The sequence below is a fragment of the Odontesthes bonariensis genome, chromosome 4 (assembly GCF_027942865.1).
Source record: "Odontesthes bonariensis isolate fOdoBon6 chromosome 4, fOdoBon6.hap1, whole genome shotgun sequence".
Taxonomy (NCBI): Eukaryota; Metazoa; Chordata; class Actinopteri; order Atheriniformes; family Atherinopsidae; genus Odontesthes; species Odontesthes bonariensis.
Window position 1 is genome coordinate 7,017,709 of NC_134509.1, and position 26,381 is coordinate 7,044,089.

The 26,381-nt window shown below is 41.8% G+C and overlaps 1 protein-coding gene across 2 annotated transcripts; it reads right to left on the reverse strand.

Moving 5' to 3' along the window:
• Positions 1-1,986: 1,986 nt before the first annotated feature.
• smarca4b (SWI/SNF related BAF chromatin remodeling complex subunit ATPase 4b) lies at positions 1,987-26,381 on the reverse strand. Of its 2 annotated transcripts, none has more exons than XM_075462695.1 (34): positions 26,186-26,381; positions 25,500-25,753; positions 21,780-21,912; positions 20,538-21,110; positions 20,252-20,350; positions 19,650-19,908; positions 19,318-19,444; positions 18,984-19,157; positions 18,695-18,868; positions 18,431-18,604; positions 18,236-18,283; positions 16,655-16,785; positions 14,682-14,739; positions 14,478-14,587; positions 14,233-14,380; positions 13,989-14,152; positions 13,794-13,860; positions 13,573-13,683; positions 12,798-13,040; positions 12,572-12,685; positions 11,360-11,467; positions 10,831-10,917; positions 10,505-10,551; positions 10,259-10,425; positions 9,987-10,150; positions 8,905-9,132; positions 8,711-8,788; positions 8,154-8,372; positions 7,719-7,981; positions 6,025-6,133; positions 5,794-5,895; positions 5,285-5,417; positions 4,992-5,131; positions 1,987-4,740 (listed from the first exon to the last, which is right to left on the reverse strand). In XM_075462695.1, the coding sequence occupies exons 2-34, from the start codon at positions 25,713-25,715 to the stop codon at positions 4,705-4,707; spliced, it is 5,004 nt and encodes a 1,667-aa protein (XP_075318810.1). In that variant the 5' UTR covers positions 25,716-25,753; positions 26,186-26,381; the 3' UTR covers positions 1,987-4,704. The 2 variants fall into 2 exon arrangements, with proteins under 2 accessions (XP_075318810.1, XP_075318809.1); XM_075462694.1 differs by having other exon boundaries at positions 8,872-9,132.

Sequence of the window (26,381 nt, forward strand, 5' to 3'; positions counted from 1 at the left end):
TATAAGCAACATATAAGCAGAAAAAAAAAAACACTGTACAAGATTAATGCAATTTATGGAGAACAGATTCTGCATTTTTAGATGCAAATGTACTGGATTTTGGTAACTAAGCATGCCTTACTGCATTTAGCATGGAGCTCATACGTTAGAATGATCTAATTCAATAATCTGAACAACAAAAAGCAGTTTTGCTCTTTTAAACCCTAACTCATATTGAGTTAAATTCACGTTATTTTCAATTGCTTCTTTGTGTATCGAGTGTACATTTTTGTACATTATGAACGTGTACAATTTTTGTTCCTCCTATGTGGCATATTCTGCATTGTTCTCACTCAGAGCAGAACTGCCAATGAAACATAAAACAGAAGGCTACATGTTTCGATCCATGTTAGTCACAAGCAAATCCATCCAAACACAAAGGCAGGCTACACTGAACTCAAACAGCCAAAGAGTCTATATCAACCCTTTATACAGTGTCAACACGCCTCTTGATGCTAAACCAGACTCAGTGAGACATACACTTATTCACTGCACAGTATGTGCTCATGTGAAAATCACATAGCATCTCAAGTCCAACAAATATGAAAAGTATGAACATCCATATGAGCACACACATACCTGAGGAGCATTTGTGATGACAGTGATACAGTAGTAATGACAGAAGCTGCAATCTAACAAGCTTTTATAACAGAGACGACACATCCGAAATATGCCCACAGACACACATGACACCCAGAAACTTAGTTTTTATAGGTACAGGGTGCGAGGTCTTAGAGTGATTAAAGTCTGTCCCTTAACTAGTGTGCTGCAAAGTCTGTGTGTCATGAGACTAAAAAAGATCATAAAAGAGTAGCATTTCTACTGCCTAAAAGAACTTCCTTTAAAAGAGAGTTCATACACGAGATAGGCTTTATTCTGTAGACTCATTGATGAAAAATAGAAGTATGAAGGCTCCAATGTGGCTGGCAGAGGGAACTCAGCTAACGGACAAAGGCAAGAGCCACGGTGATTGTGATGTGTTCACTGCCAGTTCTGTTTTTCTTAACAGGTTGATACAAAACCATCAAGTTGAATTTCACGTAACTTGGTGGAGAGGTGGGCAAAGAGGGGTCTATTAAATTTTGGAGTGAACTCATGATAGTTTCTTTAATACTTCAAAAGGAGGCATCAGTTGGTGGTGAATGATGTGCAAGCAAGCTGTTGGATTTTGTTTAAAACTGAAGAAAAAAACTTAGATAACTAATTGTATTGAGTCTCTAAAATTGTCACTAGGAGTGAGTGTGAGCGTGTGTGTGGTTGTTTGTCTGTGTGGCCCTGTGATGGACTGGCAACCTGTCCAGGGTGTACCCCCCCCGCGCGACCCGACAGTTGGATTAAGCGGGTATAGCAAATGAATGGAGCAAATTGTATTAAATGATTGATTAAAAAAAGCTATAAATAGAATTGAAAAAGAGATCGCTTACACCGAATAACAAATGTTTAAAGCGTTGACTGATTTTGAGTTTGATAGATCTGATCAGTGCATCCCATTGGATGAGCACATACATGCGACATTACCTCTGGATCTGAGCACTGAATGAGAAGTCCACTAAATGATGGAGTCGGCTGCTGTTTCTGTTTGTAGTATTTTTTTGGGCAAGTTTTGAAACTAGGCCTCCCACCACTTTCCTAGATATCCAGGAAACCATGACCCCCCCCCCCCCCCCCCCCCCCGGATCCCTTTACTGAAAACACTCCACCAGTTGAGTCTATTGTTCTAACTTCAGAGTCATTTTGAGTCTTGAGAACTTTCTTACTGGCTAAAGTAAACGAAAATAACGGGTATATCACTTGTTTTTCAGCCGAATTAACAGTTTCCGCTGGGATTTATTGGTATGACTACAGAGAAACGACTCCAGGAAATCAAACACATTTCTAAACACTCAGAAAAACACACAATTTTTTATTTTCCAATTTTATGAGAAAAAAAAAAGGGAGACTACGAAGAATGGTTCTGTGTTTATTTGAGAAATGAGATCTCCTCCCAGTGGTGAAACAAGGTAATTACATTTCATAGCTGTATTACAACAGCAACAACTAATGTTGGGTTTGTTTGGACCTAAAATTTAAAGACAAGTTGTGCTTTTAAGTAAATGTATCTATTTGTTTAGTGGCCCACGTAAGACTAAAAGATAATCTGCTGATAGTATGGCCTCAACCCAACCCAACCTTTAAAGGTTCTTGCACCTGTTACCTCTATCAGTTCATTTGTAGGTCACAAAAATACACAGTAACATCATTTGTAATATCTTTCTCATGAACGCTGAATGATAAAAAAAAGTTTCCAAAGTACATCATGATGATGTTTTTTTACTCGAAGACTCAAAGTCCTCAAATTTGACACACCAGCAAGGCACCTGGAAATATCTATGAATTACCCAAATACTTTCTGATCAGACTTATTCTAATTACAGCATGACATCACACAACGTCAACAATTTATTGTTTTGTTCTGAGTTCAAGCGACAATGACACAACACAACAAAGACAGATCTCATTAATTGAGTGGAGAAAACATTGATGCTTTGGTTCACTCTAGTTACCTACTGTCATGAGAAAGGTACAGTACTGCACTTGCGAGCTGTACATACGTGCATTGACATTATACTCTATAAATAGTCTTCACAGTATATCCAACACCATACAGCCGTCAGGCAATCACAAGCAGAAAGGAGCTGCTGTCCCTCTGGTCCTTTGTCTTGAAAGCAAAAACATAAAAAGTGCCAAAGAAGACAAAACAGTCCTAAAAAAAATCACCACACGACAACTGAAGGAGAAGCAGTTAAAGCAACAGTGTTTAAAGCAACCTTAGGATTCTTCAAGCTTACAATCAACAGTTATAAGCACTCTATACTTGAAGTGTAACTGGTGAGCAGCATCAAGGTGGAGGTGTGTTTATGCTGTACCCTATGTACAGTACCGGAGAGTGCCTTAGCATCAGCTCCATTAAACCTCAGCCAAATTACTGTGGTGACTTGCGAAACGGCTTCGGAGGAGTCTGTTAACACCCTGCGCCCACAGCAGGAAGGATTTCCAACAGCGAGCCCTGGTCACAAAACACTTGATGTGCACACACCTCTGCAATCATAGTGACTCCAGCCAGGCTGACTGCTGTTACAACACATGGCTAAAGTGAAGAGAGGTGAAGTATCAGGTTTGTTTATATCCAGATGTGAGGTAAGGCGGTAGCTTCACATGGGGTGAAAAAAAAAAGCCCAGTTCAAAGTTTTTCTTGCTTCACTGCACTGATTCATGCTAGTTCTTATCCCGCATTTTTGGTTCGATACTCATTTTTGATTAGCTTGTCCTAAAACTGAGAAAACCTGGATACTCCGCTTCACAGGGAAATGAAATGTTTTAACAGTTTAACGGTATCAGAGCTCAGGTAACTCGACGTTTAATCCTGCCGAAGATTTGCCAGCTTTTGTTTCAGGGGCAATGTTTTCCTTCAGACTCGCAGCACAATGCAGCTGCGGGTGTCTGTGAATTTCTCAACAAATGGGACTCATCCTGTGGGCAAAGGTGTGCACTCGCAACGTCGGTGTGTAAACAAGACAATGAACAACAATACGGTAAAATATTGCTGTGATGACATATCTTGATGGAAAAGTTGCAATTACTGACAAAACCCAACATTAATGAGCAGAAAAAAACCGTCATTCTAATAATTTACAACTACGTTATACTGCCTTACAAATTATTCCATAAATGTTTGGATACAGCTGTTAAATATGTGGAGTGTGACAATAAATCGACACCCTGCCTCATTTACAGGTTAGTAAAATCGGGATTACACACGGCTCAAAGAAGTAAAGGATGATGACTTCAGAAGAAAAACAAAACCCAAACATCACGACAATCTTGTCTACAAAGCCTCAGCTTCTTGTATTATTGTACCAACGTTACATTACCAACATTTAACTTTATTTGATTCTAATTTGGAGCTACAGTAATAACACACTTCAGTAGTTGTCCGTCCCTTTCTCTCGCTTTGCTCACGGCAGCATCTTATCACAGCACTTTTTTTGTGAGTCATCCTTGCCTTTCTTCTTTTCCAAGAGACTCCCCTTTTTAAAAATGTAAACAGATAAGGCTGCAAAAAGAATAACAAAGATGTACACTTGAAGATATTGTACCGGAATTATGCGTCAGCATGTGTTCTCAAATAGCAAGTTTCTGTGTCCGTATAGTCTAACTCGCTGGGTGTCAACTATGAAAATAAGCCTGCTTATTGGCCAGTATTTTCTTGTCTATGTTACCTTTGAGCTGCAGCCTTCAGGCTGAAAATGGAAGGCTTTGATGAAGATTCGCACACAACAAAGAAGAACTTTCAGTGAATAGCTATAAAGATCTTTGAAGAATATTTCTACAACATCTGTGTAAAACCTTGACTGCAGCCTGGGCAACCAAGCCAAATGTGACTGCTTCAAATAAATACAATTAAATGGATATCCTACAATGCTGAGGCAAGGCAGCCAAATCATTCTCCAGAGTTTGCCTCAGTCTGGCTACGTAAGACTGGTACCACTGCAGACAGAACTGTAAACTCCCTTCTTCCACATTTGACTTAGGGTGGATGGAGTGAGCTCAGACCTTTTTTATATTACTGTAAATATGTTGTGTTGGAATATCCCTTTTGTTCCTCCTCTTCTTCTAAAGCACAGCTTAAGACTCCTCATCAGTGCCGCTGGGGGACCGCTCCTGCAAGACAGGAAACAGTCGTGAAAATTAAAAAAATTTGAAACTTGCTTTTAAGTGTCTTACAAATGTGTTTCAACATTCCCTTTCTTTGTACGGACGTGCTCAGCGCTGGCAGGGAAAATACAACAATGAAAATCCCTTTGGTTAAATTTCATTTTTTCAATCTACATTTTGAGTTCTCAGGAGCATCAACTGGCCTCTCAGTTTCCGAGGTTAGAGCTACACACAAACACACATACGGGTTGAGCTACCTCCTCCTGCTCATCTTCAGAGTCGTCGTCACTGACGACGGGTTTGGCTCTGGTGCGTCCTGTTCGTCTGCTGCGCCCCTTCCCCCGATCGCCACCTTTGTCCTTTCTGCCCAGACGGATTTTCACCTTCACAGAACGCGCTGAACACAATCGGAAAACGTGTTTTCAGTATAAACAAGAATGAAAGGAGAATTCTCTTTAAACTTTAAACCTCTGTAGTGAGTACAAATAAAACCAGCGGATCACATGATTTACATGCAGAGTTTCTCCTCCCTTTACACAGAGATCCTTACATTCTGACTCTGATCCTTCTTCCTGCTCCTCGTCCTCTTCCTCACTCTCCTCTCCTTCACTTTCCTCCTCCTTCTCGATCTTCTGCCTCAAGCTGGTGAACACAGACTGGAGCACAATGGAGTCCTCATATATCTGTTCAGATGAGAAAACAGCTCCTCATCATAATCAGACAGATACAAGCGCCGTGAGAAAAACGTGCGGCAGTCAAGTTTCATTGTGTCGTGGAAGTTTTCTAAAGTTTGGTGTCTACGAATAATATACAGTAGTTTACCAAGAATTTAACCAGTAAAGGATGCATCACTTTGTAACAGTTGTACAGCAGTTTTAGCTGTAAGATTTCCAGTGTATTGACCTTTCAATTTGTCTGATGAGGGTAAAATGGTATCCTTCATAGTTAGTAAGATGTATTCTGATTTGATTTCTGTTGTGGGAAATAAAAATAGAGGCACAACAAAATATATTTTCATTTGTTCATGAGTGAATATTGCACACAGGAGGCGTGTCTCACCAGTGAACCCTCCAGATTGAAGGTCTGAGCGTTTTGGAAGAGCAGCATGACGTCTCTTTCCAGGTCACCCAGACTGCGGTAGCGATGACCTCGAATCCTCTCCTACAGTGAAGATACAGTCCACGCATCAAGCAAGAGCGAATAACGTGCCAGTTATGTGCAGTGCGTTACCATATAGATAAGTGCTTTGCTGCACTTAGGAAAAAATGGTTCTCGGAGGGATCGTGGTACCTTAATCTTCCTGAAATCCACCGGCTTGCGGATAAGTTCATAGTACTCTGGCAGCTCTTTTCGAGATGGCAGCTGGATGAACACCTCACTCAGCTGACGTCCACTGGCACTGCAGGAGATGACATCATTATGATAAGACAATATACCTTTATCACCCCCGAATGGTTCAAATTTCCCTCAACTTGTTCATTTTTACTTAAAACAGGAGAGAAATGCCCGTTGTCTCCAACGGCAAAACATTCTTCAGACAATGCTTACAAATTATTTTTTATAGCAAGGCAATGGAGTGAAGACGGAAAAAGAACACAGACAATTCCACACACATTATTCGATATGACAGTCATCTTCTGTTTTATGATTTTGTTTTTTTAATGTCATCACGTTTCACAATATACTCTTATTTATGGAAATTACGGGTGCCAAAAGTAGCCATGCTGTAGCCATGCGTCACACATAATGGCAGAGGAGGACATCTCTGATCAGACTAAAAAAATTAATAAATCAATAAAAAACAAATATTCAGAGATCATTCTAATTATCTGGAACAAGATCGTCCAATATGCTTTAACTGGGCTGTTTAAGAAAACAGCAAATGTACCACGATACTTCTGTACACCTGCGTTTCCCTCCTCATCAGCTCCATACAGACCGTATACTGCACAAGCTTCATCTGTTGCAGATTAAAACAGGAGTTGACAGACCTCCACAAACCAGTGCATGTGCACAAGCCAGGTTTCCACTTTTTTTTATGACACGAATGGATGTGGACACTCCCTAAATACGAAAATTGTCATCTGCATATCAAGACATTTGAAGATGGGGAGTCAAAACTCTTTGGCGCTTCCTTTTTGCTTTGCTGTTCACAGAGAATTCTCATCTGTTACATCTTTCCCGTCAGAAAAAAGTGAACAAATAATGTTCTAACAGCACTCTGTCTCAGGTTTTATATCCTGAGTAGAGAATATGAATGTTTGTCAGCCTTCGTCCACAGTTGAAACGATTTTCCATTTGTCAATTAATGCGCTCAGTTGCTTTGACATTACTAAACTAAACTTGTCAAGAAAACACAGAAGAATAGACTAAGAGTGGAGGGTTTATATGTTTATGAGGAAATATGTTTCAGAGGAATTTGGATGTGATCTTTTACCGGTGTACTAACCAGCAGGCTGGTTCTGCAGTGTGATGTTTAATTCCACTGGCCAATTCAACACATGACTCATGATGCCACTGTGCCTAAAAAGGGCATCAGTACCAACAGGCTGTGGCTGAACTGCAGATGAGGAAAAAGGGATTTGAGTGGAAAGAAGTTGTTTGCTCCATCACCTAAAAAACTGGCCAGTCTGAACAGATGTGGAAATTCACGGTGGAAAAAGGAGCTGTCTCTGTAGTATTTTGACCGAAGCATGTTGCAGTTGGATATTTGGTCAAAAAAGAGCATAGTGTGCCTCCTTTAAGCTGGCCTGAAATTAAAAACTACACAGTTTTAGTATGTTAGCCAAAAAAATGAGCAGAAACATCTAGAAAGGAAGTAATACACTAACAATTTTTGCTTGTGACAATACAGTTTTGACTTTTGTTTGTCCGTTTGGCACACGATACCTTTAAATTTAAACTGCTGCTGACTTACTTTCCGAATCAGTTAAAAGACCATTTAATCTATGTCACAATCCACAGTTGTGGCTCATTTATACCACCTGTCTTTGTACTTGATGACAGCATCCACAATTTTCTTCATCTTCTTTGTGAGGGCAGGAGGATTGGGGGAGAGTTTCTCAGCAGGTGGCCGTCCCCTCCTCCTCTGCCGCTTTCCGTCATCATCTTTGTCCCCTCGTCCACGGCTCCCAGAGGAAGAGGAGGGACCGGGGAGATCCAGGTCGCGGTCCCTCTTCCTTTTGCGGGTTGTCTTTTTGTGGCGTACTTCCTCCTCCACCTCATCGAGTGTGCCCTCCTCAATTGCCTGCGGGGGAGACAGGACTGTTGGTTTAGAATACATATATTTGAATCACTAAGGAGCAATCAGACCCTTTCTCTACAGTGTAAATAACTACCAACTTTAAAATAACTATTTAAAATAACTTTCAAATGCAGTTTAAACTCTGGAGTCTTTTTCTCAGCTCTGCCTAAAAAACCTTGAGCCACTGCTTCTCGGTCAGCGAGTCGCTGTAGTCCACCTCCTTTCGCTGCCGAGAACCTCGTCCAAACATCTTTTCCTCCTCCTCCTCACAGGTGAGCCGCTCAACCTCAGCGTCATCCTTCATGATCCAAGTGGGAAGCTCGTCCTCCTCCATGAGACGAGGTTTTCGCCGAGGGTTCCGGGCTTCCTCGCGACGCCGATCCAGGTCCATGCGCTAAGGGGAAAAATAAAAGCAAAAAACGATGGAAGTAACAAAAAATGGAGGAAGAATAGCTTGGCTGTATTAAATGGTAAATGGTAAATACTTGTATGGCGCTGACCACACAAAGCGCTTTAACACTACATGTTATATTCACCCATTTACTCATACAGCATGTCTTAGTCCAGAGAGCTACACAGTGCTTCCTACTACATTCACACACATTCATATACAGATGGATGCAGCAGGAGGCAACATGGGGTTCAGTGTCCTGCGATCAGTAGGCGACTGCTCTTCCTCCTGAGCCCCAATTAGGGCTGTAGGTCAAATTTCCATTCAAAACCAACATTTACCATAAACTGGTCAAACTCTTCCTCACTCCTGGCAATCATCTGGTTGACCGTCTCGTCATCTGGCACCTCATCCTCCTCCTGAATACAGCAGACACACATTGGCATGCAGAGAATAAAAGAGTACACTCAATCAATGATGTGTCGCTGGTGCAAGCACACACATTAATGCGTAGGCACACTTCTTGACCCCAGACCTCGTCTTGCTCCTCGTGCTCCAGGATAGCCTGAAGGAACGCCCTGCGTTCATGGCTGGAAGACTTCTGGTCAAACATGCCAGCCTGGATAACCTTCTGGTCCACATTGAGTTTATATTTAGCTGCTGCTAGGATTTTCTCTTCCACACTGTTAACAGTGCAAAGACGCAGCACTCGCACCTCGTTCTGTTGACCAATGCGGTGGGCTCTGTCCTGAGCCTGTAGGTCCTGGAGAGAAGGAGAAGATGGAAGACGAGAAATAGTATGGGGAATGTGACGACACACAGCTGACTGTTTGTTTAGACACCGTATTGTATTCCTGCTTCCTCTGAGGATCAATTTTATATGGACAGACCCCCAAATTCTGCCGTCACAAGAGTTTATATATGCTCAAATTGTTTGATCAACCTTTAAAAACATATCTTAGTCTATTTCTACTCTTCAAAACCAAATGCTTAATGCCACTGTGAGAAAGAAAACAAAGACAACCCATGTTTCCTATGACTTTTAAGATTAAAACACATTCTTACTATCAATAAAACAACTTATATAACCCATTCCATATGACTCTAAACACAGGTGAATCCATTTGAGAGTTTTAAAATATCTTTACTTGTATATATTGGCAAAAAAAAGGGGGACAGTGGGTGGGGTGTCCGGTGCTGTAGGGTGGTGCAGTTTATTTACTCTGAGTAAAATCCATCTACTCTCTTCCTTTCTTTTCTCCATCACTACCTTTCTCCACTAGATTTGGCCATTTTTAGCCAAACAACACAAAAACTAACAAGTAACTCGGCAGTAGGCAGAGGTAACAGCAGGGCAATCCTTAGAAGATGGTGCTCCTTTCCCAGCATGCAACGCAGTATGAAATAGCTTCATGTTCTGCTAAGGTTCAACAATGCAGACGATAGTACTGGAGTGGTACCTCACCCTGATACTATGATATAGACTACATTCTACTGCCAGGGGAGTGGAGGTATAGTGAGGTCACGCCAAAGTTGATGCAATCTTGTTTTTAGATTTGTGGTAAAATGCATCTTTGACATTTGAAACATGTACAAACTGAAATAAGCTAATGTCACCTGATGTGGGTTCCAGTCAGAGTCAAAAATAACCACAGTGTCGGCAGACTGCAGGTTGAGGCCGAGGCCTCCAGCTCTCGTGCTCAGAAGGAAGATAAAGTACTCCGACTCCGGGTCATTGAACGTCTTCAGTAACATTCCTCGGTCTTCAGCCTTTGTGGTGCCTGATATGTGAGAGAAGTGGGAAAAGTTTGAGTTTGAGAAACAAAGGAAGGCATACAGATGATCATTTCAGATGGATACACGAACACTCAGACAAACAGATGTTCTACCATCCAGACGCAGATACTTGAAGCTGCGGTAGGCAAAGTAGTCCTCCATGATGGTCATAAGTGTGGTCATCTGACAAAAGAGCAGTACTTTGTGGTTTGTAGCTCTCAGCTTTGGCAGGATTCGATCCAACACTTCAAACTTTCCCGATGCCCGATAAAGGTCAGCACTGCGAGACAGACAGGTTATGGTTACAAGGGAGGCAGTTTGTGTGTGGCATCGTAATGTAATGAGCCGCGAGTACTCACCCCTGGACTATCCCACCAGAGAATCCTAAATGTTCAGAGAATGATTCCTACAAATAGAATCCACAGTGGATTCTGTGATTAGTTAGGACTCCAGTTGACGATCAATTGATGGTCAGTTTTCCATGATTTTACAATATTGTCAGCCAAAAAAAAGCTTCTTTGATTTCATACTGATGACACTGCCCTTAAAATTATATATAGATTTATATATATTATCATAGGACAGTGCTTAAAGGCTTCTAAAGACAAATAAGTGAGCACAAAATGTTTGATACCTAAACTGTCAGGGAGGGTGTGTTCACTTTATCGGCTTCTGTCAGGGTTACCTCAATCTGCTGGAACATATACGGATGGTTACAGATCTTCCTCAGCTGCATGATGGTGTTCATCAGTGTCTTTGTGCCTCCTTTACCCTGGTTCACACGTAAATAAGATAAAGAGAAATAAGATAAAAAGTGCAGTGTGGAATGGCGTAAAAGCCCTTTATTCAGTGTTTACTTATACTTGGACGTGTGATGAGAGTTATCAGCTCTGCCTTGAAGCAGACTTAATCAAACATAAAGGGAGTTGTACAAGAACAAATAATAACTATGGAATTATCCAAATAAATAAACAAGGAAAGTCAGTCAAAGTCTTTCCAAAGAGTCTTTAAAAGCCTATTTAACAAGATCAGTTTTTAAAAAGTGATTTATGAATATGAGATATTATCTGTGCTGCATAAGCATTTCCTGATTTTGACAGAGCAGGCACTGATACCTCCAAAGTCAAGCATGGAGCCAAATTATTTTAGTTCACGTGGAGTTATAGTGACGTATAGAGCAAAAACCTTTGAAGTTTTCTCATTGATGCCTTCACCTTCTTGTCTTTCTCTGATCCATCAGTGAGCAGGACTCCCTTGGCCTGCATATGCCTGTACAGGACCCTCTGAAGAGAGGACATGTCACACTTGATGACATATTCCACCTAAGGAGAGAAGAAAACAATCGTATTCATTAGAAAAGCAGACAAACATTGCACTAATCTCTAATACTAGTACAACCAGGGGTGACAGGAATTACAGAATGGAGATTTTTTTTTACAAAACCACACCTAATTATATTCTTTTTTAAATTATTTTTGGGGCTTTTTATGCCTCTATTAGATAGGACAGTGTAGAGAGACAGGACGCAGAGAGAGGGGGAACAACACGCAGCAAAGGGCCGTCCGATGCGGGACTCGAACCAGGGCCAGCTGCAGCAAGGACTAGAGCCTTTTGTACATGGGGCGCCTGCTGTACCCACAATGCCACAGACTGCCTAATAATATTCAAGGGTATCAAAAACTCAACTATCCTCGTTTCTGAATTTCACTGAACATTCAGAGCGAACATTTTTACTGTTCAATTCAAGTGTCCCAGGAAGCCACGTGGAGCGTCCTGCTGTGAGTTTCACTCATATTTGCTGAAAAGTAGACATGAGCAAACGGAGAGATCTACTTAGGAGCATGACTGTGAGTGGGATTCTAACTGGATTGGACTCATTTAAACTGGACTTGTGCTGAACTTGTACAATTTCTCTCTAAAGTGCACCGAGAGTACTTTTAAATATGCATCATATGAATTAATTGAATAGAACTGAATAACATACATAAGTCATAATCCTAACAGCTACAACTCCAGCCAGCCCATAACCTTTCGTACCTTTAGTATTGTTTGCCCACTTAAGTCCAGTTTTGAACTGATGGTATTTACATTTAATTAAATACATTGCAGAAGAAGTAATGAAAAACATCGTCTACTTTTAGTCTACAAATAAATTCACAACTTTGCATGCAAATGTCTCTCCATACAAATTTAAGAGAATGCTCATAATTTGTTCAATTTTCCATCTCACTGCCTAAATTTCTCGAAGTGCCCCTGAAGAAAAAGCAAAGCATTAGGACCTGCCCCGACAGCCTGCATGTGAGCCAGCATGTCAAAACACTTTCGTAAAGCCTGCGCTACTTTAGTTTTGAAATGCCAACACGTTTTCATGTGGTAGTGTGTTTGTGAATGTGCGTGCTTGCTGTGTGTGCCGAAGTGCGTCGTGCCTTCTCTGGAAGCTGCGCCTCCACTTCCTTCTTTAATCTGCGTAACAGGAAGGGACGTAGCACTTTGTGTAGACGACGGATAATCAAGATTGTTTCCTCTTCGTTAAGGTCCACCTCGGGAAGAAGATGGAGACATTTCTCATACAAAGTTGGCGAGAAAGACGTTTGTTGTGACTTCTCAAACGCCTGATTAAATATATGTCATACGAATGCATTTTCTGCACACCTTCTCCCCCGTCATGGCGAAAGGAGCGTTAAACCACTGCTCGAAGGTGCTGCAGCTCTTGAAAATGGTGGGCAAAAGGAAGTTCAGAAGCGCCCACAACTCAGGTAGTTTGTTCTGCAGCGGAGTTCCCGTCAACAAAACTCGCCTTGGTGCGAGGTAGTGGGTGTTCAGAACCTGGGTCAGTTTACAGTGGTGGTTCTTCATACGGTGGCCTTCGTCCACAATCATGTACTTCCAGCGGATCTGGAGGAGGAGAGAAGCAGAGCACATCTTATTAATGACACAATGTCGCTACCGTGCCTTATTGCATACGTGCAACCAAGCCGACCAAAAACAGAAAGTGCTTAAAGGGACGATTTCTTGTCCACTTTGTCCTCATGACTCATGCTGGCTAAGTCCCAAGCCAAAACCCCTGCCTGACCCACCTGTCCGTACAGTCAGCAACCCTATAAGACAACAAGAGTGCATAGCAGCATGATGGTCACAGAGGACAGTGGGAGACGTGGTTTACAGGCCGTGTCAATGTGCTGCCGGACCTAGGAGAGAGCACTGAGACGCAGTACAGGGGGGTCAGATTGGCCAGACTCAAACACTTTCAGAGGATTTGGGGGATTTGGGAGCCATCAAACCAAAACAACCTAAAACCTCAAGCAAAATCGAGAGATTAACAAATGAAAATACAAACTGCAGCAAAAGCTTGTCATGGGTGCACGTGTGGAGTGAGGGAGTTGTACTACCACTGCTATGCCTTGTTTGTGCGTGTTACCCATCTTACCTTGGCCAGGACTTGTTTGTCCTTGATGATGTATTCGTAAGTGGTGAGTAAAACATTAAACTTGCCGCTACGCAGTTGGGGGACAAAGGCTCTTCTGGCAGCAGGAGACCCCTAAAAAGCATATAAAATCAAATTGTGAATACGATGCGAAAGAAAATGTTCTGTTTATGCTCGAGAAGAAATATGAATAAAACTGAGGTCTTTTGACTGCAAAAAAATACCTTGTAGGACACTTTCACAACTGATGGTGCCCACTTATCAAACTCATACACCCAGTTAGACAGAGTTCTGTCAAAAAGAGACAGTTTGGTTTAAAATGAACAAGATAATCAAAATGAATTATGCCCATTTTGTGGCGTTAGTTTACATAACCTCACATGTACAAAATTAGTTTGTTAAAAAGGATTAACTCTTACGAGAGGGGCACAATGATGAGGTAGGGTCCGTTTAGGCGTTTGTTCTCCATGAGGTACGTGATGAGAGCGATAGTCTGGATGGTTTTTCCCAAGCCCATCTCGTCAGCAAGGATCCCATTCAGATTGTTGTTGTAAAGAGAAACCAGCCACTCCAGACCTTTAATCTGCAAGACAAACAAGGAAATCCATCAAACGTTGACATTTGTTTTATTTCCTCTCATATTTTATTTGCATGTGTGTTTACCTGATACTGTTTGAGCTGTCCATTTATCAGTAAAGTAGACTGTTTCTCCACCTTCTCTGTGACAGCGTGAGCCACAGAGTAATATGACTGGAGTCCTCGAGCAAACGCCGCACCGCTATACTCGTCATCCACATCCTGTTTAGCATTCCTGTATGTAATGCATAATTCGTTTTATTTAAATACAACACATTTGATTACAAGTAATCAAAGTGTCATCAGCTTCAGTAGTCCGTGTATGAACTTACTCTATGATGTGTCGAACGTCCACCTCTGACACGTCTTCACAATCAGGATCTGTAATCTTTTTCTTATCCTCTACTGGAGCCGCAGAGGGCTGAGGCTCTTCTTCTTCCTCCTGCCACACAGCTTGTCAGTTAGAAGTTGCTTTATCGCTCAATGGAACCGTTACTATCAAGGTGGCTTCAAATATGTCTCACAGAACAACCCACCTCCTCCTCTTCCTCCTCTTCACTGTCTTCACTGTCAGAGCGTGGTGCCACCTCATAACTGGACAGAAACACATATGAATGAACATCTCTTTCTACTTTAGTTAGGCTAAGTGAATGCTTATGTTAGTTTGTTAACATGCGTAAAGTCAGCATGTTAAGTGACATACAATTGAACCCTTACCTAACAACAATAACATAATGATAGTCAGTATGTAACATTTAGCTTGTTAACATATTCATGTAAGGGTTTTCATGTCAATGTAAACTGGTGCGATGCAAAGCAATGTTTTACACCGTAAAATAAGGTTCAGACACACCTACCTAAGTATCTATGAATATCTATGTTCATACTTATAACTGGTAGCATTTGAATGACGCTTAGTGATTCAATGTTATTCTATTAATAATTCTTTCATTTTTCTAATATACAGTTTTTGCCAAAAATAAAGAAACATTCTTTGTTACATACAGGGAATTGTCAATTAAAAACGCACACCGACATACAGTTAGCATATTAGCAATGCATCATAAGCTTGTTAGGAAATGTCATTGGACATATATATTATATTGTCTAAAGTTGGTACAGATAAAGTTGATGATTATCACATGAACATTTAGTTAGAATGTTACATTTACAAGCTGGCAGCATTCAGGTAGTATGTTAAAGGGGAAGTTCGTTTTTTTTAAACCTGGACCTTATTTCTGGCATAAAATACGTTCATCTACTCACCGATAACAGTTTGGTTCTCGAATAATCTAAATATCTTCCGAAGGACGCCGACTTTCACCAAACTGTTATCGCTGAGTGATGAAGAATGAAGCTTTATGATAAAGCTTATAGTTAATGATGGCTCAGGTGACCCTGCAACATCTCATAGTTATGTTGCTATAGGCTTAGACTGGTGGGGAACCTCCCATAATGCACCTCTCCTCACTCTCCTTTTACTCTCCATGTACATATGACATAATTGCTGTCATTAACTTGTGTTTCTCTTTCTTAACAGGTATCCCCAGCCTGGTGTCATGGTGCTTGTTGTCCCCTCTTTCCTGTCCTCTTAACCCCCCCTTCCTGTTAAAAAGAAGTTTTTTCTCTCCACTGTTGCCTTGTGCATGCTAAGGATGGGAGATTGGATAGAAGAGACGTTTCGATGCAATCTGTTGGTCTAAACTTGCATACAGCTAGCATGTCATCTAAAAAGTTAGGGTAACGTTCATCCTTTGTCAGTGAAAGCTTGTACCGCATTCTCTGTTTTTTTTTTTTTTCCCTCTAGATCAGTGATACTCACAATTTTTTTCACAAGAGCCACATTGGCAGAGCAAAATCAAGGGAAGAGCCACTTTTACGACAACATACTAAAGTCCTCTTTTGTAAAATGCATTTCTACATATAAAACAACCCACAAAAAAAGAAACAACACAGCCAATACATTTTCAATTAAGACCACATTTACCTTAATACTGGGATGAGTGGAAGCTGGCGTGCATGCCCTTGACTTTCTTCATGTTGTATTTGTAGTTTGTTGTTGTAATCATAGTGAGACATTCAGGATGAGCATGGGTTTTTGTGCTGGTTTTTGCCCTTTTTTAATTAAAAACCGATCCATTGTGCCTGCATCTAGCGCTGGCTAAAGGAGCTAGCGTGCACTGCGGTCGAGTATGACGGTGGTTTAAGCGGGCTGCGTTGCCAGGTTTAACAGAGCCGACCTTTAGGAAACACCATTAAGCCTTAATTAATACTTAATATAAATACTTAATACTACAAAAACGCAAACTTAATAAAAATACTTAATACTATGCAGTATTCGCTGTATGTTATTTGAAAAAAATTATTGTTATTGTTACCAGATTGTTATGAGCTACTATGCGAGTGCGAGCCTGAGCCAATTAAAGCTTGAGGAGCCGCATGTGGCTCGCGAGCCGCGCAATGAGTATCTCTGCTCTAGATCCATGCTATACTATGCATCCATTCTCACCCAGGGTTCATCTCCAGCCACGTCTCCAGTTGTCCAGCTTTAGGAGCATCCACACCCGTCAGAATATTGCCACTGTCCACATGGATGACCTTCACAGGCAGGTCGCTCATCTGACTCGTCTCATCCAGAGGCTGCAGGAAGACGAGGAGGCAAGTTCAATTTCAGACTGAGCTCCTTCCTCCATTTAAGACTATTGTTGCTTGACATCAAGATAAATATGCTATATAACAATTAGCCATATGATGGAGGTAGGAGTGCATGTATGGAGCTGTACTTTAGCTACTGGAACTAAGCAGGGCCATCCATTCTGTGTGTTGGCTGATATGTCATTTCAATGTTGTACTAACTCCTCCAAACTTGGCAAACCATCGGCTTGGTCGCAGAAGACATCAATTGCTTCAGTTTGTGATGTAGGAAGAACACTTTTCTACTTAAATGTGTGTTTTGTTTGTAATATACGGTTTATGTCCACCATTGTTCAACATAAGGATATGTTTTCTTTTTCATAATTCTTTTTTAAGATGGATCCACTTCATATAGCAGTGGTAATGGTTGCTGGCAGTTTCCTATGCAGTTCTATGGAAAATGCGTCTGGAATTACTATGACAGAGCAACAGTTACAATACAAGGGGAGATATAAGTTAAGAGGTTGAACAGCCTTTTAGACATTTATTGAGAAAGACCTTGTTAAAAGATACATGAACCGCTATACATTACACAGATTCCCATTAATTTAATACTAATGTTGGTAAAAAAAAAAAAAAAAAACTGAAGTTTTCGCTTGATTGTGTTCAAAACATGGAGATCAATTTGACTGTAAAGCTAGTAGTTTGTTAACCTGATAACTACTTAATTTATCAAAATTCCTGGTAACACGTGGGTCTCTCTCCAAGATACACTGCAAAATATATTTAAACATACTTGAGGTAAGTTCCCAAGAGAGAAAAATGGAATGCAGAGATTTGCATGTATATCGGAGATTAAGGTGACTCAGTTGTATATGAACACTCATGAAAGTGGAATTTTGTTATATTTTTTTACAAACATATAATTGGTATCAAATTCAGAATGAGCATATATTAATTTTTTTTTAAAAAAGGTTAAAAAAAACTATATATATACTATTTCAAGGTTTCAGCATCTTCTATGTTGACTTTGTACTATTCTCAAAGTTTAAATTGTAATAAAAAACTGCATTCTGCATTTATTTAATTTTATACAGCATTCTAAATACCAGTGATTGATGGTTTCCATTTTTTTTCCTTGATTAAACACACATACGATAACATTTAGGAGTTTGGACCTATCTGTCGCTCTATATCTATCTGTGTTTCAATCTGTAGATATGTCCAAACTATTGTAAAATAGAATAGAATAGACAAATACTTTATTCATCCCCCAGTGGGGTAAATTCAAAAGGCAAAACTCTGTAGTTGCCTTATACTGTCTATATATATATATATATATAAGAAATATATAGGTATGTTGTATAGTGTTTTTCTTGAAATAAAATCTTTGAACATGAGCTGCCTTTAACTACACAAAGACAAGGTGATCTGTATCCCAGAAGACTACACTCACCTCTCCATCAGGTCCCAAGGAAGGAGTCTGACTCTCTGCATTCTCCAACTGCAACACAAGCAAAACATGTTTAATCACAAACAGATCGCATACAAGTCACAAACAGACGACAGAGGTGCAGGATACAAAAGTCATTCTTTCCACCGGTGGCATGAATGAATAATAAGAAAAGTGCATCACTCCTTCCATCCGCACCTTCTTCTTTTTCTTCTTTTTCTTTTTCTTCTCTTTGAGGGCCTGTGCGGCTTTGTGGGCTCTGACCAGCTCTGTTAGGTTGGCAACATACTCATCAGTTTGCTGCAGCAAGTAGGCCAGGCGCTTATCCTTCTTCTGGTCAATCAGTTTACGGTAGCCCTCCTCATCCTCAGCCTATGGAGACCGTAAATAGGTGTGAGTAGGAGGGTTTGTGTACTGTCACATGTGTAAGCTGCATGTAGTGATATTATCTCGTCTTCTTGCCATAAGTCTCCTCATCCTCTCTTTCTCTATACGCTCATTTTCCTTCTTCTGTTCCCGCTCAGTGTTGGCGTGGTAGGTCGCCACAGCTTTGGTCAGTTTCTGAATTTTGCCTGTGATTGAACGGTGATACTCCTTGAAGTCTTTGGCATGCTGCAGGATGCTGTTGAGGTACTCCTGCGTTTAAATTGGGTGAAAGACAAAAAACAAAAAATGAGGAAACACAGGAGAAAGACAGAGCAAGTCAAAAAGTACTGATTTTAATGATGCCAGAGGAAAATTCACAGTTCACCTGATGTTTTTGTCTGCGTTTGCGCTCTTGCTCAATCTTCTGCTGTTTCTCCAGTTTCTCTGTGATGCGGGCCTCTCGCAGAGACTGCCTCTTGCTACGCTTGTAGGCCTTGGCATCAAGGGCAGTCTCCAGAGCTGTGTCGCGCCGCATGCACACCACTACCTCTTGACGCAGCTGTGAACAGTCGTATATGAATAATAAGAAAAAACAAACTGACCACTGAAATCCCCATCATGGGGAAAAAAAAAACCACAACCTTCAAAGGTTGCTCATCCAGTGACCCAAAAAGATGCATCGTCGTTAAAGTTGAAGGTGAAGATGTTTACGTGACTACCTGTCTCTGGAAGTTAAGCAGCCGGAGGGCTTTGAGTTCTATGGTAGCTTTGGTACGTAAATCACCAGCCAGCGAACCTGGCAGGTTCTCCAGTTCAGCAATGCGATGAGTAATACGAGCCTGTAGCCTGAAGGAGCAAACATCACTGAGTTAGTCATTCTATCATGTCTTGCTTTGTTCATGCTTTATGTCTTTTTTTTTAATCAGACTGTATCTGGTAGACAGTATTCAAGCAAAAGTTTTTGCTAAACATAAACTGCTTTTTAAAAATGAGCTAATCTTAATTATATTCTATGAGAGTAAAAAGTGCGTCCCCAAAGGGCCCGGTGTACCTGTACTCCCTCTCCTGCAGTATCTCCACTGGGTCGAGGCCGCAGGGTTTCTGAATGGGTGTAATGCGGTTCTGCTTGGCATGGTAAGGCATCATGGGAGTAGGCTGTGCCGGTTGACCAGGGGACTGGGTCTGCGGGGGCATTACAGGAGAGGCCGCGGGGGGTACTGAAGGGGGAGCAGGAGAGGGCCTACCAGTGGGTTGAGGGGGGATCAGTTTTTGGGGTGCATTGGAGGGGGCTGCTGCATTAACCATGGGGCCTGGAGGCGGGTGGAGTGAAGGAACAGGGGAAAACTTAACACTAATGCTTCTGCAATCACACAATGTAGTAAAATGAGCATGAAATTTAAAGTTAAAACATTTAAACTTTTTTGTGCAAAGGTGCTGACCACAAGAGGTAACTGAAGTTTGACAAGCCGGGGCAGTAAAAGCACAGATGTGAATAATAACATTGTATATGTTTTTTAAAACAGCCCATATATTGGGATTTAAACATATTTTTTTCTTTTGCAAATACATAAGGATGGTTTTAACAATGGCACTTCCAAAAGCAAAAAAGAATGGCCAGTGGGTTGTGCCAGGTCTGATAGCAGGACCACTTACCTTCAGGCCAGGACTTGGGTGGCCCATTTGGATTTGGTCCTTGCATCCCAACTGGAGTACCAGATGGACCTGGGGGAGGCATGTTGGGGCCCATCATTCCTTAGATAGAAAAAAATACAGGTGGTCTCTGGCTAAATGGCCCATTTAAAGCACAGGAATCTTAAAACTTGTGTTAACTTAGGAAGTGTTGTGAACTTTTCCAGAAAATTCAGTTCCACAGCTATGGATGTTTCATAATACTTTAGCATATAGCTTGGTATTTCACACATTCTCCATGCATGCTCACCATGAGCTCTGTTGTAGCCTGAGCCCATTGGCCCAGACCCTTGTCCTGGTCCTGCTGGACCACCTCCCGGCCCTCCTCCAGCTCCAGGAACCAGGCTGGGCATGGGCTGCTGTTGCTGCATCCCTGGCATTGGCCTCTTCCCTTGGACAGCCATTTGGAGGTGGTCTGGCAGGGGTTGTCCACGGGCCAGCATCTTATAGGCCATGATCTGGGCTCTGAGTTGGTGAAGCTGGTTCTGGTTGAAAGGGGTCGGGCCACCAGGGCCACCAGGGCCTCCAGGACCTCCAGGACCAGAAGGTCCAGTACTCTCAAGGCCGGAACCAAGGCTGGGGACACTGGAGCCAAGACTGGGGCCAGGGCTGGGGCCTGGTCCAGAACTACTTGGAGGTCCAGACCGGTTATTAGGACCTAAGGTGTGTTGATCTGTGCTGGGGCCATCTAAAGGGGCTGAGGCAGAGCCAGGACCAGCAGAGGAGGAGGAGGAGGAAGACGATGGCATAAGCGAAGCAGAGGGGGGACCATTTGAAGCAACAGGGCTGGAGTGGTCCGAGCCACCTAATGGAGAGTGGTACCCTGGAGGGAGTCAATCAACCATCAATATACAGAAACATGATGTCAACAGGCTTTATAAGTCATTTTATTGCCATTTGGAAAAGAATGCAAACTCTTTTCCCATTTCCAGTCTTTATGTTGGTACCCAGCTGGTGATCCATGATGCAAACATGAGAACAGTCTAATTATAGTCTTTTGGAAATCTGGAAAAGAAATTAAAATGTATTTTTCAAAATGTCAAAACCATTCCTGTTCCACAGGCTGCAGCACAGCCAAACAGAAAACAAATAATGACACAACCCCGATTTAATCCTCCCAGACTGATATTTCAAAAGGTTTTTCCGACTGATTCACAGTGTTAAGACAAACTGACTGTATGTCTGCCAAGAACTATATCCTTTTCTTACTGTAGTCAGCGGCTGAACTACAGACACTTTCTGGCTTGAACTAGACTGAACTGTGGCCTTGTGTGATTATACGGGTTAAAGTCAGTATACGTATTTTAGATAAAAATGTGAAGGGTATGGGAAAAATGATTCATGCTGTAGCTTATGCATGTAAGGACACTCCCTGTGGGCCGACCTGACCACATGACCCCACTACTACAGATGAACTGCGCAACACTTAACCTCTTACACAATGCTGGAATTAATGAAGTTGCTTAACATGAATCTGTGTTGCAATTCCCACCTTGTGAGTGTTGGTCCAAAGGACTGGGTGGGGGGCCCATGCCACTGTGACCGCCCTGTCTCATAGACAGTCCTTTCATCTGACTGAAGCGGCCTTCCTCACTCAGGCTCTTCTCATGCATGCTCTCCATGGGCTGTGAGAGAAATAAAACAGTGCCAGACTCAGTTGAGATTAACTGTTTTTTTTAGGAGAAACTATTAGATGTTTGCAACTGCGAATGGGACACGGTTAGGACAAAAAAAGGAAATGTAAGTACAAATCAAAACAAGTGATAAAACAGTATAATCTGAAATGAGAGGGGAGGACAGGAGAAACTAAGCAAATAATCACATGACCATAAACTGAGGAAATGTAGTTTACATAACTCAGTTCATCTTAAAATCAAGAACATGAGGACAGTGATGAACAAACCAGAATGAAACATGCTAACTAAAATGATCAGTCCAAGATTAAGATCAGTCCAGATGTAGATTAACTACATGTTCATTTAAGTCAGTGTAAAATACAAAGTAAGGTAAAACGGTAAAATAATTAGCATAATTGTGGATTTGAGCAACTGTGTTAAACATTTTTGTCAAAATAAAGGCTGTAGGGTGAGAAGTGCAGGTGATGTTGGGGAGTGTTGAGCTGAGGTGGCTCACTTTATTTTATATATAAGTTTAAATAACTGTAAACTGTTCTCTTAAGTATCATTTCCTTATATTCTTCATATTTGGCAAAGAACCGTTCAGAATAGACATATCAGCTGATAAAAAAAAGGAGAAATCTCTAGAACAATTTATGCCAGCCAAGTAAGTTGATGTTTGATGACTCTTGGAAGTGTTAAAATGTGTCTGGAGTAAACACCTGATGGTTCAAACATCCAATCCAAATCACACCTAAATATGGTTTACATTTACTCAAAAGCACATTTGTACCTACATTCTTTCTTTAACCAACATAAAAAGGGCAGTTAAATGTTTTAGCTTGTTGAACAACAGACTGTACACCCTCACCAGGGATGAATAAAATAATACAAATAATAAATAAATGCTAGATAGATCCAGATCCTTACATCAAAAGTTGATCACCTCTTAGTGAGTGTTTGCAAAATTGTGTCATAGGACTAACTTTCTTTTGATTTCTCTGAAACCACAACAATTAGATTACCGTATTCTAATTTTTATGGGTGCTAACAAAGCCGAACTGTCGACACTAACTTTTAATTTAAACACAGTTTTTACTCACCATTAAGATAATCAAATGTAAAAAAATGAGCCCATTCTTCACTTCAAATAAAGGAAACGGGCGTTGGTCTCTACTTTATGTATGCAGCTTAAAACTGTGGTTAAACGAGTTTTACAGGTGCAGGTAGAGCTTTTCAAATTCAAACAAAAAACATCTGGCTCTGTCTGACACTAAGTGTTTTATTCCTAAAATGAACAGAAAAGGCTAAAGATGGGCCGTCTGAAATATGATATCCAACATTGAAACAGATTACAGTATATGACCTAAAATTGGGTATAATACTATCCACACATATCTGTGTAGACGTTTCCATATTCCAAATTGAAAGCCTGGTTCCAGAATCACAGCTCTTTAATACACAGAAGAACCCTCTTTTCAAGAGGCTTAAACGCATTTGGACAGCTGACACAAAAGCTTATTTCATGCACAGGCTACTCGGCTACGTCTTAACTATCTAAACTCAAAATGACTATGGAAGATCACAGGATCCTTTATATGGTACAGAAAAACCTATTCACAACATCCAGCAAACTAAGGAACGTTCTCCAGGAAGTAGGCAGGTCATTATTAGGTCTGCCATAATGAGAGGACTTCACGAAAGAGTTGTAATCCCTCTGCTTCAAGATGAGCGGAGGATTCACCACCAGGTGCAAATCATTCATAAACCACAAGAATAGAAAGGCCAAATGAGACATTCTGACAAAACAAATACAACTTAAAAGCCAGAGCAGTTCTGAAAGAGAAACGTTGGACAGATGAAACTAAGATCAACTTGAAGCATGATAATAGGAAGAAAAAAAGTATAGAGAAGATTCATGATCTGAGACGTGCAAAACACATGGGAAGGGTGTGGTGGTATGAGTATGCACGTTTGAAATTTAAATTCAGACATAAGCTGCAAAGTTGATTGGATGGAGCTTCACAATTCAGATAGTCAATAAATCAAAAAGGAGTAAATGAGGCCTTGTAGGTAAAAAAAAAAAAAAGTTTCACATCACCTCATTTCAAACCAATCTGCATCTGCCCGAAGACAAAACTAAAGGCAAAAAAGATCCACAAACGTAAGACAGCTGGTCTGGCCACGCATCATAGAGAAGAAAACCCTTTCTCTGGTCATGTTCAATAATTCAGGCCCCATTGACTGTAAAAGGACTTTCCACAAAGTATTAAGAATTAACAATTTTTATGCGGTTGTGTTCATTTGTCCAATTACACCCAACTCCTGAAAACAAGAGGTCTACATTTTAAAGTAAATTTTTAATGTAAAGCTTGTATGTTTTCATATACAGTAAAAGAAACAAAAAGTGTGTAGGTATCCACAGGGCCGCCGATAGGGGGGGACAAACGGGTATTTTGTCCCGGGCCCAGGTATGGTGGGGGGGGCCAAAAAAAAAAAAAGGAATATGCGCATTAGTCCGCAAATATGTCCAAATGTTTCAGGCACGCACACCAATCAGGCTGAATTGATTTGAGAATCATCCCCGGTCAGCTGAATGACAGCCAGTGTAATGCGGCTCTGGTTTAACCTTATTTTGTTTAAAATAAGCCAGTATAGACATGGCAACATGTGAAATTACCATTTAGAAAGAGTTGAATGTAACGAATGGGTTATAAACGTGACGTTTTGGGGTAGCCTGTAACTTTCGTTTAGACTGATTTAACTTGACACTCGCCAGATGAATGGGCTCTGCCTTGTTCCCCGAACATTCTCAGAAAGTTCAGCGGACATACACGCGGGTCTGGCGATAAATAAAAGTACCGTTAACATGATTCCCTTGGTCAAGTCAAAAATGGTTGATGAAATGTGCAGTTTATGAGCTCTAAATGAATAAAATAGCGTGAGTTTTATTGTTGTAGGATTTTGAAAGCCATAACTCCACTCAGTCCATATTCATATCCAGGCAAAGTGGTAAATAATCCATCCAACCATCCATCCATCCATCCATCCATCCAACCATCCATCCATCCATCCATCCATCCATCCATCCATCCATCCATCCATCCATCCATCCATCCATCATCTTCCGCTGGTCCGGGGATCGGGTCGCGGGGGCAGCAGCTTGAGCAAAGAGACCCAGACGTCCCTGTCCCCGGCCACTTCCTCCAGCTCTTCTGGGGGGACCCCGAGGAGTCAGATGAGGTGGCTCGGGCATCTAGTGAGAATGTCTCCTGGACGCCTCCCCGGTGAGGTGTTCCGGGCCCGTCCCACTGGGAGGTGGTAAATAATCATTTTGGTTTACCCGCAATAAATGAGAGACTGGGAAAGTAGAGGTGGGTGTGGGTGGGTTGCTACGGGGGGGGGGCCCATTCAGAGAATTTTCTGACCTGTCAGCGGCCCTGGGTATCCAAATGTTTGACTACCCACACAATGAGGTTTATATGTATTTCTGTGCAGATACATGGTGGCCATGGTGCGTGATGTCTGCAAGTGAAACTTTTTTTTTTAAAAAGAGCTGCAACAGCTGCAGGACCGGTGGTGTTAAATGACCTTACTTTGTGCAGGGGGTGCATGTTGTCCGGGCCGTATCCAGAGGGCCCTGCCTGAGAGTGTCCAGAGGAGGGAGGGCCAGGGCTGGGGCCCATCATGCTGTGAGAGGAGCCTGGAGAGGGCCCGGGGCTGGGGCCCAGCATAGCACCAGGGGAAGGACCTGGACCAGGGGAAGGACCGGGGCGAGGGGTGCCCCCCATGGGAGGATCTGGTGTTGACATCTCCCCGGATCACCTGCTCCTGGATGAGCAGCAGGGACCTGAGAGAGAAAGAGAGAAGAGGAAGGAAAATGATCTCTGCAAAGCTCCTAAGGATGGCAATGCAATGTGCACGTTCCTTATCGAAATCAAAAAAATCTAATGAGTGGGTTTGATTTGGTAACATAAGTTAAGCTGTGCATCCCTTATAAATAATGCGGGTGCACAGTCTTTGCAGCATGGGGTGAATTTATCAAACGCATAACAGATGTGGATTCTCCATTCTCCTGCTGCGCTGCGCCAAATCATCCCACCGCGCGCACAAGCGATAACAGCTGCCGGGTCTACCACTGAACTTGAACTGAGCATGGGGAAACATTTTGAATTATGCACCAGAGCTCCTGCTGCTGAGAATTTCCTCTCTCAGCCCATGAAAGGGTGCCTCGTTAAATATAAAAAGGGAATGGCGGACTGTGCTTGTGCGACTGACCTACCCGCATCAACAAGACAGGCAGCCTCGGCTCAATCTCTGCGCTCCCGAGCTGATGTTTGTGGGGAGATGAAAGAAGAAGCAGTGGTTGTCCCAATTAGTCCACTCACCCTCTTTGTAATCTGCCTTCGAGCGTTGATTTGTTTCACCGACGTGGCTCGAGCGCCCCCCTCCACCGTTCTTATGACCGAATGTCTAGT

What these genes read in the sequence shown, in the direction of transcription:
- smarca4b (XM_075462694.1), bottom strand. Translation starts at nt 25,715, where the DNA reads ATGTCAACACCAGATCCTCCCATGGGGGGCACCCCTCGCCCCGGTCCT. An exon ending in CTGCAGGAGAGGGAGTACAG is followed by an intron (nt 19,445 to 19,649) that starts GTACACCGGGCC and finishes TTGCTCCTTCAG; the next exon opens with GCTACAGGCTCGTATTACTC. An exon ending in TGGATTTCAGGAAGATTAAG is followed by an intron (nt 5,896 to 6,024) that starts GTACCACGATCC and finishes TCTTCACTGTAG; the next exon opens with GAGAGGATTCGAGGTCATCG.